At 43.0% G+C, this 16,630-nt stretch overlaps 1 protein-coding gene across 1 annotated transcript in view; it reads left to right on the forward strand.

Moving 5' to 3' along the window:
- The window catches only part of kif1c (kinesin family member 1C), an 85,162-nt gene extending 69,717 nt beyond the window's left edge, over positions 1 to 15,445 (forward strand). The window contains exons 19-25 of the mRNA XM_036986994.1: positions 1,086 to 1,158; positions 2,289 to 2,387; positions 3,965 to 4,126; positions 5,258 to 5,545; positions 6,706 to 6,771; positions 13,414 to 13,635; positions 13,917 to 15,445. Coding sequence (XP_036842889.1) covers positions 1,086 to 1,158; positions 2,289 to 2,387; positions 3,965 to 4,126; positions 5,258 to 5,545; positions 6,706 to 6,771; positions 13,414 to 13,635; positions 13,917 to 14,747 — 1,741 coding nt within the window. The 3' untranslated portion in view covers positions 14,748 to 15,445. The remainder of the gene's footprint in view (positions 1 to 1,085; positions 1,159 to 2,288; positions 2,388 to 3,964; positions 4,127 to 5,257; positions 5,546 to 6,705; positions 6,772 to 13,413; positions 13,636 to 13,916) is intronic.
- The last annotated feature ends 1,185 nt before the right edge of the window (positions 15,446 to 16,630 follow it).

The following is a 16,630-nucleotide window of genomic DNA, read 5'->3' on the forward strand; positions in this document are numbered from 1 at the left end:
GGTAAAGTAATAAAGAAGGTGAAATATTTTGGGTAAAAAAACAGATTATAAGTACAGGGCATTCAGAAAGTATTCAGGTCTCTTCCCTTCTTCCACATTTTGTTACAGCCTTATTCTAAAATTCATTAAATACTTTTTCGCCCCTCATCAATCTACACACAATAACCCATAATGACATAGTAAAAACAGTTTTTTTTAAAGATTTTTGCTAGTCAGGATCAAGGGAAAGATGGATGGAGCAAAGTACAGAGAATCTTTGATGAAAACCTGCTCCAGAGCACTCAGGACCTCAGACTGGGGCGAAGGTTCACCTTCCAACAGGACAACGACCCTAAGCACACAGCCAAGACAACGCAGGAGTGGCTTCTGGACAATTATCTGAATGTCCTTGAGTGACACAGCCAGAGCCCGGACTTGAACCCGATCAAACATCTCTGGAGAGACCTGAAAATAGCTGTGCAGCGACGCTCCCCATCCAACCTGACAGAGCTTGAGAGGATCTGCAGAGAAGAATGGGAGAAACTCCCCAAATACAGGTGTGCCAAGCTTGTAGCGTCATACCTAAGAAGACTCAAGGCTGTAATCACTGCCAAAGTTGCTTCAACAAAGTACTGAGCCAAAGGGTCTGAATACTGATGTAAATGTGATATTTCAGTTTTTGTTGCTTTGTCTTTTGGGCTATTGTATGTAGATTGATGAGGGGGAAAAAACTATTTCATCAATTTCAGAATGGCTGTAACATAACAAAATGTGGAAAAATATCCAAGGGGTCTGAATACTTTCCGAATGCCCTGTATATATTGACCTATAATAAAGTATGAGAAGGATTGTTCACTGTGTTTCACCATCATGTAGGTTTTATGTATTGTAGATCAAATGTGTTGAAAAGTGGGTTTTTTCTCAGACATAAATTAACAATTCCAGGTGAAGGCCAAAGGTCATAGTTTTCTGGGGGGGGGGGGGGGGGGGCACTATTGCATGAATACAATATTGCCCTCGTGCTTTACTGGTGACTAAAGCCATGGCAAAACGGTGCAAAACGTCTGTCAGCTCAACTGGTTAAACCCCCGGGGTCTCTCTCCCAGGCTGCAGGACATGGAGATTCAGTACCGGAGGGAGAAGGAGGAGGCTGACCTATTACTGGAACAACAGAGACTGGTGAGACTGACTGACTGACATATTACTGGAACAACAGAGACTGGTAAGACTGACTGACTGACCTGTTACTGGAACAACAGAGACTGGTGAGACTGACTGACTGACATATTACTGGAACAACAGAGACTGGTAAGACTGACTGACTGACCTGTTACTGGAACAACAGAGACTGGTGAGACTGACTGACTGACCTGTTACTGGAACAACAGAGACTGGTGAGACTGACTGACTGACATATTACTGGAACAACAGAGACTGGTAAGACTGACTGACTGACCTGTTACTGGAACAACAGAGACTGGTGAGACTGACTGGCTGACCTATTACTGGAACAACAGAGACTGGTAAGACTGACTGACTGACCTATTACTGGAACAACAGAGACTGGTAAGACTGACTGGGGGTTGGTACAGGAGAGAGAAGGAGGAGGCTGACGTATTACTGGAACAACAGAGACTGGTAAGACTGACTGACTGACCTATTACTGGAACAACAGAGACTGGTAAGACTGACTGGCTGACCTATTACTGGAACAACAGAGACTGGTAAGACTGACTGACTGACCTATTACTGGAACAACAGAGACTGGTAAGACTGACTGACTGACCTGTTACTGGAACAACAGAGACTGGTGAGACTGACTGACTGACTGACTGACTGACTGAGGGTTGGTACAGGAGAGAGGAGGAGGAGACTAACCTGTTACTGGGACAACAGAGACTGGTAAGACTGACTGACTGACCTGTTACTGGAACAACAGAGACTGGTGAGACTGACTGACTGACCTGTTACTGGAACAACAGAGACTGGTGAGACTGACTGACTGACCTGTTACTGGAACAACAGAGACTGGTAAGACTGACTGGGGGTTGGTACAGGAGGGAGAAGGAGGAGGCTGACCTATTACTGGAACAACAGAGACTGGTAAGACTGACTGACTGACCTGTTACTGGAACAACAGAGACTGGTAAGACTGACTGACTGACCTATTACTGGAACAACAGAGACTGGTGAGACTGACTGACTGACTGAGGGTTAGTACAGGAGAGAGGAGGAGGAGACTAACCTGTTACTGGGACAACAGAGACTGGTAAAACATGATGTGTGGATTAACCCTCTCCTCTCCTCAGTATACAGACTCAGACAGTGGAGACGACTCTGATAAGAGATCCTGTGAAGAGAGCTGGAGACTGATATCTTCACTCAGAGAGAAACTACCTGCTAACAAGGTACACACACATAGTTATATAACTACACTACCAGTCAAAAGTTTGGACACACCTACTCATTCAAGGGTTTTTCTTTTCTTACGACATTGTAGAATAATAGTGAAGACAACAAAATTATGAAATAACACACACGGAATCATGTAGTAACAAAAAAAGGGTTAAATAAATCAAAATATATTTTAGATTATTTGAGATTCTTCAAAATAGTCACCCTTTGCCTTGATGACTGAGGAACACACTCTTGGCATTTTCTCAACCATTTCAATTAACAGGTGTGCCTTGTTAAAAGTTCATTTGTGGATTTTTTTTCCTTCTGAATGTGTTTGAGCCAATCAGTTGTGTTGTGACAAGGTAGGGGTTATTTGGTAAAAGACCAAGTCCATATTATGTCAAGAACAGCTCAAATAAGCAAAGAGAAACAACAGTCCATCATTACTTTAAGACATGAAAGTCAGTTAATACGGAAGATTTCAAGAACTTTGAAAGTTTCTTCAAGTGCAGTTGCAAAAACCATCAAGCGCTGTGATGAAACTGGCTCTCATGAGGACCGCCACAGGAAAGGAAGACCCAGAGTTACCTCTGCTGCAGAGGATAAGTTCATTTGAGTAAACTGCAGCTCTGATTGCAGCCCAAGTAAATTCTCCACAGAGTTCAAGTAACAGACACATCTCAACATCAACTGTTCAGAGGAGACTGCGTGAATCAGGCCTTCATGTTCAAATTGCTGCAAAGAAACCACCACTAAAGAACACCAAGATGAGACTTGCTTGGGCCAAGAAACACTAGCAATGGACATTAGACCTGTGAAACTCTGTCCTTTGGTCTGATGAGTCCAAATTTGAGATTTTTGGTTCAAACCGCAATATCTTTGTGAGACGCAGAGTAGGTGAATGGATGTTCTCCACATGTGTGGTTCCCACCGTGAAGCATGGAGGAGGAGGTGTGAGGGTGTGGGGATACTTTGCTGGTGACACTGTCTGTGATTTCTTTAGAATTCAAGGCAGACTTAACCAGCATGACTACCACAGCATTCTGCAGCGATACACCATCCCATCTGGTTTGCACTTAGTGGGACTCATTTGTTTTTTAACAGGACAATGACCCAACTCACCTCCAAGCTGTGTAAGGGATTTATGACCAAGAAGGAGAGTGATGGATTGCTGCATCAGATGACCTGGCCTCCACGATCACCCGACCTCAACCCAATTGAGAGGGTTTGGGATGAGTCGGGCCGCAGAGTGAAGGAAAAGCAGCCAACAAGTGCTCAGCATATGTGGGAACTCCTTCAAGACTGTTGGAAAAGCATTCCAGGTGAAGCTGGTTGAGAGAATGCCAAGAGTTTGCAAAGCTGTCAAGGCAAAGGGTGGCTACTTTGAAGAATCTCAAATATAGAATACATTTTGATTTAACACTTTTTTGGTTACTACATGACTCCATATGTGTTATTTCATAGTTTTGATGCCTTCACTATTATTCTACAGTGTAGAAAATAGTAAAAATAAAGAAAAACCCTTGAATGAGTAGGTGTGTTTAAACTTTTGAATGGTACTGTACATGTATATGTTGTAATTCTATAGGTCCAGTCGATAGTAAAGCGTTGTGGCCTGCCCAGTAGTGGTAAACGTCGGGAGCCACTCAGGGTCTATCAGATCCCTCAGCGTCGCCGAATCAGCAAAGACCCCAAACGGGTTACCATCAGAGACCTGAGGATGCAGGCGGTCAAAGAGATCTGCTACGAGGTACAGTATTGTTACCACTCCAAATACAACACCTCACTGGCTCTGTCCCAGTCACATTACTGTCAAGAGATCTGCTACCAGGTTTTTAAAATGTTTTATTTAATCTTTATTTAACTAGGCAAGTCAGTTAAGAACAAATTCTTATTTACAATGACGGCCTACACCGGCCAAACCCGGACGACGCTGGGCCAGCTGTGCCTCATTCTTCTGAATACCTAACCCTGGGATAGAGGTTTATTTTTCAGCAAGACAATTCCACACATTTTAATGCAAAAGATGCACCATAATCTAAAAGGTGTGGAGTTCCTGAGTGGTCTAGTCTTAGTCATGATTTACATCTGAATCTAGTCCTGATTTACATCTGAATCTAGTCCTGATTTACATCTGAATCTAGTCCTGATTTACATCTGAATCTAGTCCTGATTTACATCTGAATCTAGTCTTGATTTACATCTGAATCTAGTCCTGATTTACATCTGAATCTAGTCCTGATTTACATCTGAATCTAGTCTTGATTTACATCTGAATCTAGTCTTGATTTACATCTGAATCTAGTCCTGATTTACATCTGAATCTAGTCTTGATTTACATCTGAATCTAGTCCTGATTTACATCTGAATCTAGTCCTGATTTACATCTGAATCTAGTCCTGATTTACATCTGAATCTAGTCCAGATTTACATCTGAATCTAGTCCTGATTTACATCTGCATCTAGTCCTGATTTACATCTGCATCTAGTCCTGATTTACATCTGAATCTAGTCCTGATTTACATCTGAATCTAGTCCTGATTTACATCTGAATCTAGTCCTGATTTACATCTGAATCTAGTCCTGATTTACATCTGAATCTAGTCCTGATTTACATCTGAATCTAGTCCTGATTTACATCTGAATCTAGTCCTGATTTACATCTGAATCTAGTCCTGATTTACATCTGAATCTAGTCCTGATTTACATCTGAATCTAGTCCTGATTTACATCTGAATCTAGTCATGATTTACATCTGAATCTGAGGTCCTGGGGTGAATAGATACATATTAACCCTGGACTCTGTGTCTCTCCCTATAGGTTACCTTGGGTGATATTAATAGATACATATTAACCCTGGACTCTGTGTCTCTCCCTATAGGTTGCCTTGGGGGATTTCCGTCACTCTCGTCAGGAGATTGAGGCTCTGTCCATTGTGAAGATGAAGGAGCTAACCAGGATGTATTCTAAGAAAGACAACACAGAAGCAGACAGCTGGAGGGCTGTGGCTCAGGATGTCTGGGACACCGTGGGGATAGGGGAGGACAGGAGGGAGGAGGTGGAGGAGGGAGGAGGAGGGGCAGGGCCTGGGGGTGTGTACGACCTGAAGGCTCATATTGATAGGCTGACGGATGTTCTACAGGAAGTAAAGATTCAGAATAATATGAAGGTATGTCTCTCTTTTTATGGACTCCTCAATTAGTGTCAGCTGCTTGCTGTTGTGCTGTGCTATTTTGGTACTGATTGTACGTTTATAGACTTTTAAAGTCTCTCTCATCTCTCTCTCTCTGTGTGTCTCTGTGTGTCTCCCTCTCATCTCTCTGTCTCTCCTCTCTCTCTCTCACTATCACTCTTTCTCTCTCTCTGTGTCTGTCTCTCTCACTCTCTCTCCCTCTCTCTCTGTCTGTTTCTCTCTCTGTCTCTCTCTCTCTCTCTCTCTCTCTCTGTGTCTCTCTCTCTCTGTGTCTGTCTGTCTCTCTCTCTCTCTCTCTGTGTGTCTAATTGTGATTGGTTGTGATTCTGATTCTAATTGTGATTGTTTGTGATTCTAATTGTGATTGGTTGTGATTCTGATTTTAATTGTGATTGGTTGTGATTCTGATTCTAATTGTGATTGGTTGTGATTTTGATTCTAATTGTGATTGGTTGTGATTCTGATTTGTATTGTGCTTGGTTGTGATTCTAATTGTGATTGGTTGTGATTCTGATTCTAATTGTGATTGGTTGTGATTCTGATTCTAATTGTGATTGTTTGTGATTCTAATTGTGATTGGTTGTGATTCTGATTTTAATTGTGATTGGTTGTGATTCTGATTCTAATTGTGATTGGTTGTGATTTTGATTCTAATTGTGATTGGTTGTGATTCTGATTTGTATTGTGCTTGGTTGTGATTCTAATTGTGATTGGTTGTGATTCTGATTCTAATTGTGATTGGTTGTGATTCTGATTCTAATTGTGATTGGTTGTGATTCTGATTCTAATTGTGATTGGTTGTGATTCTGATTCTAATTGTGATTGGTTGTGATTTTAATTGTGATTGGTTGTGATTCTGATTCTAATTGTGATTGGTTGTTAATCTGATTTTAATTGTGATTGGTTGTGATTCTGATTCTAATTGTGATTGGTTGTGATTCTGATTCTAATTGTGATTGTTTGTGATTCTGATTCTAATTGTGATTGGTTGTTATTCTGATTCTAATTGTGATTGGTTGTGATTCTGATTCTAATTGTGATTGGTTGTGATTCTGATTCTAATTGTGATTGTTTGTGATTCTGATTCTAATTGTGATTGGTTGTGATTCTGATTCTAATTGTGATTGTTTGTGAAGGATGAAGAGATCAAAGCTCTGAGAGACAGGATGGTCAAGATGGAGAGCATTATACCTACTGGACAGGTAGAGAGACACACTGCACACCACACTTTAAATGTTTTTTATTCAACCTTTATTTAACTAGGCAAGTCAGTTAAGAACAAATTCTTATTTACCAAAAGGCCTCCTGTGGGGACGGGGTTGGGATTCAAATACAATATAATACAATATAAATACAGGACAAATCACACACCACGACAAGAGAGACACCACAACACTACATAAAGAGAGACACCACAACACTACATAAAGAGAGACACCACAACACTACATAAAGAGAGACACCACAACACTACATAAAGAGAGACACCACAACACTACATAAAGAGAGACAACACAACACTACATAAAGAGAGTCCTAAGACAACACAACACTCACTACATAGAGAGAGACACCACAACACTACATAAAGAGAGACAACACAACACTACATAAAGAGAGTCACCACAACACTACATAAAGAGAGACACCACAACACTACATAAAGAGAGACACCACAACACTACATAAAGAGAGTCCTAAGACAACACAACACTACATAAAGAGAGACAACACAACATTACATAAAGAGAGACAACACAACACTACATAAAGAGAGACACCACAACACTACATAAAGAGAGACAACACAACATTACATAAAGAGAGACACCACAACACTACATAAAGAGAGTCCTAAGACAACACAACACTACATAGAGAGAGACACCACAACACTACATAAAGAGAGACAACACAACACTACATAAAGAGAGACAACACAACACTACATAAAGAGAGACACTGCAACACTACATAAAGAGAGTCCTAAGACACCACAACACTACATAAAGAGAGACAACACAACACTACATAAAGAGAGACACTGCAACACTACATAAAGAGAGACACCACAACACTACATAAAGAGAGACACTGCAACATTACATAAAGAGAGTCCTAAGACACCACAACACTACATAGAGAGAGACACCACAACACTACATAAAGAGAGACAACACAACACTACATAAAGAGAGACACCACAACACTACATAAAGAGAGTCAACACAACACTACATAAAGAGAGACAACACAACACTACATAAAGAGAGACACTGCAACACTACATAAAGAGAGACACCACAACACTACATAAAGAGAGACAGCACAACACTACATAAAGAGAGTCCTAAGACAACACAACATAAAGAGAGACACCACAACACTACATAAAGAGAGACACCACAACACTACATAAAGAGAGACAACACAACACTACATAAAGAGAGACACCACAACACTACATAAAGAGAGACAACACAACACTACATAAAGAGAGACAGCACAACACTACATAAAGAGAGACAACACAACACTACATAAAGAGAGACACCACAACACTACATAAAGAGAGACACCACAACACTACATAAAGAGAGACAACACAACACTACATAAAGAGAGACACCACAACACTACATAAAGAGAGTCAACACAACACTACATAAAGAGAGACACCACAACACTACATAAAGAGAGACAACACAACATTACATAAAGAGAGACACCACAACACTACATAAAGAGAGTCCTAAGACACCACAACACTACATAAAGAGAGACACCACAACACTACATAAAGAGAGTCCTAAGACAACACAACATAAAGAGAGACACTGCAACACTACATAAAGAGAGACACCACAACACTACATAAAGAGAGACACCACAACACTACATAAAGAGAGTCCTAAGACAACACAACACTACATAAAGAGAGACACCACAACACTACATAAAGAGAGACACCACAACACTACATAAAGAGAGACAACACAACACTACATAAAGAGAGACCACAACACTACATAAAGAGAGTCAACACAACACTACATAAAGAGAGTCACCACAACACTACATAAAGAGAGACACCACAACACTACATAAAGAGAGACACCACAACACTACATAAAGAGAGACACCACAACACTACATAAAGAGAGACAACACAACACTACATAAAGAGAGTCCTAAGACACCACAACACTACATAAAGAGAGACACCACAACACTACATAAAGAGAGACACCACTACATAGAGACAACACAACACTACATAAAGAGAGACACCACAACACTACATAAAGAGAGACAACACAACACTACATAAAGAGAGTCCTAAGACAACACAACATAAAGAGAGACAACACTACACTACATAAAGAGAGACACTACAACACTACATAAAGAGAGACAACACAACACTACATAAAGAGAGACAACACAACACTACATAAAGAGAGACACCACAACACTACATAAAGAGAGACACCACAACACTACATAAAGAGAGACAACACAACACTACATAAAGAGAGACACCACAACACTACATAAAAAGAGACACCACAACACTACATAAAAAGAGACACCACAACACTACATAAAGAGAGACACCACAACACTACATAAAGAGAGACACCACAACACTACATAAAGAGAGATACTACAACACTACATAAAGAGAGACACCACAACACTACATAAAGAGAGACAACACAACACTACATAAAGAGAGACACCACAACACTACATAAAGAGAGACACCACAACACTACATAAAGAGAGACACCACAACACTACATAAAGAGAGACACCACAACACTACATAAAGAGAGACAGCACAACACTACATAAAGAGAGTCCTAAGACAACACAACACTACATAAAGAGAGACACCACAACACTACATCAAGAGAGACACCACAACACTACATAAAGAGAGACCTAAGACACCACAACACTACATAAAGAGAGACACCACAACACTACATAAAGAGAGACCTAAGACACCACAACACTACATAAAGAGAGTCCTAAGACAACACAACACTACATAAAGAGAGACACCACAACACTACATCAAGAGAGACACCACAACACTACATAAAGAGAGACCTAAGACACCACAACACTACATAAAGAGAGACACCACAACACTACATAAAGAGAGACAACACAACACTACATAAAGAGAGACAACACAACACTACATAAAGAGAGACACCACAACACTACATAAAGAGAGACAACACAACACTACATAAAGAGAGACAACACAACACTACATAAAGAGAGACACCACAACACTACATCAAGAGAGATACCACAACACTACATAAAGAGAGTCCTAAGACACCACAACACTACATAAAGAGAGTCCTAAGACACCACAACACTACATAAAGAGAGACACCACAACACTACATAAAGAGAGACACCACAACACTACATAAAGAGAGTCCTAAGACACCACAACACTACATAAAGAGAGTCCTAAGACACCACAACACTACATAAAGAGAGACACCACAACACTACATAAAGAGAGTCCTAAGACACCACAACACTACATAAAGAGAGTCCTAAGACACCACAACACTACATAAAGAGAGACACCACAACACTACATAAAGAGAGACACCACAACACTACATCAAGAGAGACACCACAACACTACATAAAGAGAGACCTAAGACACCACAACACTACATAAAGAGAGTCCTAAGACAACACAACACTACATAAAGAGAGACACCACAACACTACATCAAGAGAGACACCACAACACTACATAAAGAGAGACCTAAGACACCACAACACTACATAAAGAGAGACACCACAACACTACATAAAGAGAGACAACACAACACTACATAAAGAGAGACAACACAACACTACATAAAGAGAGACACCACAACACTACATAAAGAGAGACAACACAACACTACATAAAGAGAGACAACACAACACTACATAAAGAGAGTCCTAAGACACCACAACACTACATAAAGAGAGACACCACAACACTACATAAAGAGAGACAACACAACACTACATAAAGAGAGACAACACAACACTACATAAAGAGAGACACCACAACACTACATAAAGAGAGACAACACAACACTACATAAAGAGAGACAACACAACACTACATAAAGAGAGTCCTAAGACACCACAACACTACATAAAGAGAGACACCACAACACTACATAAAGAGAGACACCACAACACTACATAAAGAGAGACACCACAACATTACATAAAGAGAGACAACACAACACTACATAAAGAGAGACAACGCTACATAAAGAGAGACCTAAGACAACACTACATAAAGAGAGACCTAAGACAACACTACATAAAGAGAGACAACACTACATAAAGAGAGACAACACAACATAAAGAGAGACACCACAACACTACATAAAGAGAGACAACACAACACTACATAAAGAGAGACAACACAACACTACATAAAGAGAGACCTAAGACAACACTACATAAAGAGAGACCTAAGACACTACATAGAGAGAGACACCACAACACTACATAAAGAGAGACAACACAACATTACATAAAGAGAGACAACACAACACTACATAAAGAGAGACAACACAACACTACATAAAGAGAGTCCTAAGACAACACTACATAAAGAGAGACACTGCAACACTACATAAAGATAGTCCTAAGACAACACAACATAAAGAGAGTCCTAAGACAACAACATAGCATGGCAACAACACATGACAACACAGCATAATAGCAACAACACATGACAACACAGCATAGTAGCAACAACACAGCATAGTAGCAACAACACATGACAACACAGCATAGTAGCAACAACACAGCATAGTAGCAACAACACATGACAACACAGCATAGTAGCAACAACACATGACAACATAGCATAGTAGCAACAACACAGCATAGTAGCAACAACACATGACAACATAGCATAGTAGCAACAACACATGACAACACAGCATAGTAGCAACAACACATGACAACACAGCATAGTAGCAACAACACATGACAACACAGCATAGTAGCAACAACACATGGCAACACAGCATAGTAGCAACAACACAGCATAGTAGCAACAACACATGACAACACAGCATAGTAGCAACAACACAGCATAGTAGCAACAACACATGACAACACAGCATAGTAGCAACAACACATGACAACATAGCATAGTAGCAACAACACATGACAACATAGCATAGTAGCAACAACACAGCATAGTAGCAACAACACATGACAACACAGCATAGTAGCAACAACACATGACAACATAGCATAGTAGCAACAACACAGCATAGTAGCAACAACACATGACAACACAGCATAGTAGCAACAACACATGACAACACAGCATAGTAGCAACAACACAGCATAGTAGCAACAACACATGACAACACAGCATAGTAGCAACAACACATGACAACATAGCATAGTAGCAACAACACAGCATAGTAGCAACAACACATGGTGCAAACATTATTGGAGTATAAAGTACAGTGATATGTCCTATAAGGAGCATTGGTGGCAAATCTGATGCCCGAACGGTAAAGAACATCTAGCTGCTCGAGAACACCCTTACCTGCCGATCTATAAATTATGTCTCCGTAATCTAGCATGGGGAGGATGGTCATCTGAATCAGGGTTAGTTTGGCAGCTGGGGTGAAAGAGGAGCATTTACGATAGAGGAAACCAAGTCTAGATTTAACCTTAGCCTGCAGCTTTGATATGTGCTGAGAGAAGGGCAGTGTACCGTCTAGCCATACTCCTAAGTACTTGTATGAGGTGACTACCTCGAGCTCTAAACCCTCAGAGGTAGTAGTCACACTGATGGGAAGAGGGGTATTCTTCTTACCAAACCACATGACCTTTGTTTTGGAGGTGTTCAGGACAAGGTTATGGGCAGAGAAAGCTTGTTGGACACTAAGAAAGCTTTGTGTAGAGTGTTTAACACAAAATCCGGGGAAGGGCCAGCTGAGTATAAGACTGTATCATCTGCATATAAATGGATGAGAGAGCTTCCTACTGCCTTAGCTATGTTGTTGATGTAAATTGAGAAGAGAGTGGGGCCTAGGATTGAGCCTTGGGGTACTCCCTTGGTGACAGGTAGTGGCTGAGACAGCAGATTTTCTGACTTTATACACTGCACTCTGTGAGAGAGGTAGTTAGCAAACCAGGCCAAAGAACCCTCAGAGACACCAATACTCATTAGCCGGCCCACAATAATGGAATGGTCTACCATATCAAAAGCTTTGGCCAAGTCAATAAAAATAGCAGCACAACATTTCTTAGAATCAAGGGCAACGGGGACATCATTGAGGACCTTTAAGGTTGCAGTGACACATCCATAACCTGAGCAGAAACCAGATTGCATACCAGAGAGAATACTATACCATACTACTAGACATCAAGAAATCCAGTCAGTTGATTATTGACAAGTTTTGTCCAACACTTTTGATAAACAGGGCATAATAGAAATAGGCCTGGAACGGTTAGGATCAGCTTGAGGAAAATTGTTTAATGCATTTTAGAATAAGGTTGTAAAGTAACAAAGTGGAAAATGTCAAGGGGTCTGAATACTTTCTGAAGGCACTATATACACACACACACACTATACACACACACACACTATACACACACACACACACACAATACACACACACACACACACACACACACACACACACACACACACTATACACACACACACTATATATACCTCTCTCTTATCCTTCCTCTCTCTCTCTCTCATCCCTCCTCTCTCTCATCCCTCCTCTCTCTCTCTCATTCCTCTTCTCTCTTCTCAGGAGGAGGACATGGAAAATGACGAGGAGGAAGGGGGCGGTTCCCAATGTGATGGTGACGGGGTCGATGATGACGGACAGCCCAATCCACCCAATGAGAAGAGAGTAGTTAAGCTGATGACAGACGACCCAGCCTTTAGACGAGGGAGGATGAGGTGGCTGAAACAGGAACAGACCCGACTACAGAACCTTCAACAACAGAATATTACTAAAAGACTCAGACAGGTTTGAATACACTCCACCTTCTTTAGTATAGTCCCTGGGACGCAGCTCCACCAGGGGGCCTTGTAGTATAGTCCCTGTGACGCAGCTCCACCAGGGGGCCCTGTAGTATTTTCCTTGTGACGCAACTCCACCAGGGGGCCCTGTAGTATAGTCCCTGTGATGCAGCTCCACCAGGGGGCCCTGTAGTATAGTCCCTGTGACGCAGCTCCACCAGGGGGCCCTGTAGTATAGTCCCTGTGACGCAGAATATAAACCATTATATCTTTCTTCTCCTCCTCCAGAACACCCAGAACTCCCCAACCCCCAACACCCCTCTGGTCCCAGTGCACCCCCCCCCTGTGGTCCACCTCCCCGGGACCGGCCGCTTCATCCCCCCACAGGACTGTAAACTCAAGTTCCCCTTCAAGAGCAACCCCCACCATCGTCTCTCATGGAGCCCTGCCACTGCCCTGATGATGCTGGGGGAGGGGGGGATAGATGGTGAGTGGGAGGAGCGGGCAGAGGGAGGAGGTGGAAAAGCAACTCCCTCTCCTCCTCCTCCTGCTGCTCTCCTCCCACTCCCCTTCCAGATGGTCCCTAGAGGCCACACCCCCTCCCCACACCGCACCTGGCAACAACCACAACAGTACCGTAGCAACAGTAACCATGGGAACCCACACTTCCCAGTTCCAGGGCAACAGCAGGGGCCGCCTCCGTGGCGATATAGGCGGAACTCCCTGGACAGCTCCCCGCAGGGCAACAACAACAATCACCAGGGAAACAACTACCCCGGCAACCCCAACAACAACGGAGGTGGTCACCAGGGGCGACCGCGTTATCGTGGAGGAGGGGGGATGGAGGGAAGAGGAAGGGAGAGGGATCAGAGAGGAGGAGGAGGAGGGAGGTTTCAGCAGGGGGGAGACAGAGGAGGGTACCATCACCCCTACTACATCCCTCCTCACCAACACCTCTACCACAGCAGCAGTAACCACCACCCTCCACCAGGGGGCCACATTTCCCCCCAGGGAAGAGGAGGAGGTGCAGGGTGGTTTCAGGAGGGGTACAGCACCCCCCCTCGCATGAAGAGGCAGTTTAGTGCCCCCGATCTGAAGAGCAAGGAGACCCCTGTGTGACCTCTCACCCCTGACCCCACACACAGACAACCTTCCTATAAGGACACTGCATATCCAGCTGACAGGCTTATGACCTGTCATAACACTACATACTGCTGTTATAACTGATGCTACTACACTACATGGTGTATAATGTAGCTATATGGACTGGGGCATGTGTGTGTCTGCATGCTTCGGTCTCTGCCATTGTGTAATTGAATACAGAACAGAGTGTGTGTGTCAACGCTTTGCTTAGCACACAACAATGAGTCTGCACACTCTGTGTCCCTCACACACAACACTAAATAACGCCAGTGTGTGTGTGTGTATGTGTGTGTTCCTGCTGTAGTGGTTAGCGTTCTCATATACAACAGGTCTTTTTACATATTAGTTCTGAGGGTCTTTCTGAAGGTCAGCAGTTCTGTTTTAGTTGTTGATACGTTTTCATGCACCCGCAGGGCATTATGGGAGGTGCCTTCGGCGGCCTGGCCCACACGACCGTACCTGCTTTCCCGTCCAAATTACATTGATCCTTTATTTGACCTGGACGCGCGGCAACACAAAGACCCATCAATCTCAGATAAAGCATCCGAGTGACAGAAACAGCACCCCTCTGTCTGTCTGTCCCCTCTGTCTGTCTCCTCTGTCCCCTCTGTCTGTTTCCTCTGTCTGTCCCCTCTGTCTGTCTCCTCTGTCCCCTCTGTCTGTTTCCTCTGTCTGTCCCCTCTGTCTGTCTCCTCTGTCCCCTCTGTCTGTTTCCTCTGTCTGTCCCCTCTGTCTGTTTCCTCTGTCTGTCCCCTCTGTCTGTCCCCTCTGTCTGTCTCCTCTGTCCCCTCTGTCTGTTTCCTCTGTCTGTCCCCTCTGTCTGTCTCCTTTGTCTCCTCTGTGCCATCTGTCCCCTCTGTCTGTCTCCTCTGTCCCCTCTGTCTGTTTCCTCTGTCTGTCCCCTCTGTCTGATCTGTGTCCTCTGTGATACTATTTCTGGCCAGACAGCATCAGAGACATATAGTAACATTGAGGGGTGCTGATTGGCTCGAATGCTTTCTCCAGTGAGATAGTTACAGCGGAGAGGAAGTCTCTCCAGAATAAGCCCAATGCGTTTCTATGGGCATAATATGCAGACCTAAGCATGTCGCCTGCCTACCTGCCATTAGGACAACGACTCCCGTTGTTAGGGCGGAGACATGAGCATCTAGTCATTATATACAGATCTCTGGTTTCAGCGTCTTGGGAATTGGACAGTTGGCAGGTGCACAGGTCTCTGTTAGGATACTTCCCTTAAAGAAAATATATGTTTTGCCAAAATTATATAATTACTCCTGTTGTCCATTTTTTCATTGTCTTTTGTTTGGTGCGCTAAATGTGAGCAATGAGCATGTGTCTGGTTTCTCTGCCCTGATAACGTTGAGGGAGAGCATGTGTCTGGTTTCTCTTCCCTGATTGTGTTGAGGGAGAGCATGTGTCTGGTTTCTCTTCCCTGATAGTGTTGGGGGAGAGCATGTGTCTGGTTTCTCTGCCCTGCTAGTGTTGAGGGAGAGCATGTGTCTGGTTTCTCTTCCCTGGAAGTGTTGAGGGAGAGCATGTGTCTGGTTTCTCTGCCCTGATAATGTTGAGGGAGTGTGCGCACCTGAGCATGCCTAGCAGTAGGCCTACCTGGCCTGCTGCGTGCATATGTAGAAAAGCTCATTTGGGATGTCTGATTGTCTTAGCCACCACGTCCACAACTAACATTTTTTTTTACATCTATTGCGAACGATAATAGTTCCTCACGGTTTTTGAAAAAAACCACTCCTGGCCAATGAGAATCACCCAGCCCCGGGGTGAAAAAACCACTCCTGGCCAATGAGAATCACCCAGCCCCGGGGTGAAAAAACCACTCCTGGCCAATGAGAATCACCCAGCCC

Source organism: Oncorhynchus mykiss, chromosome 9 (genome assembly GCF_013265735.2).
Source record: "Oncorhynchus mykiss isolate Arlee chromosome 9, USDA_OmykA_1.1, whole genome shotgun sequence".
NCBI classification, from domain to species: Eukaryota; Metazoa; Chordata; class Actinopteri; order Salmoniformes; family Salmonidae; genus Oncorhynchus; species Oncorhynchus mykiss.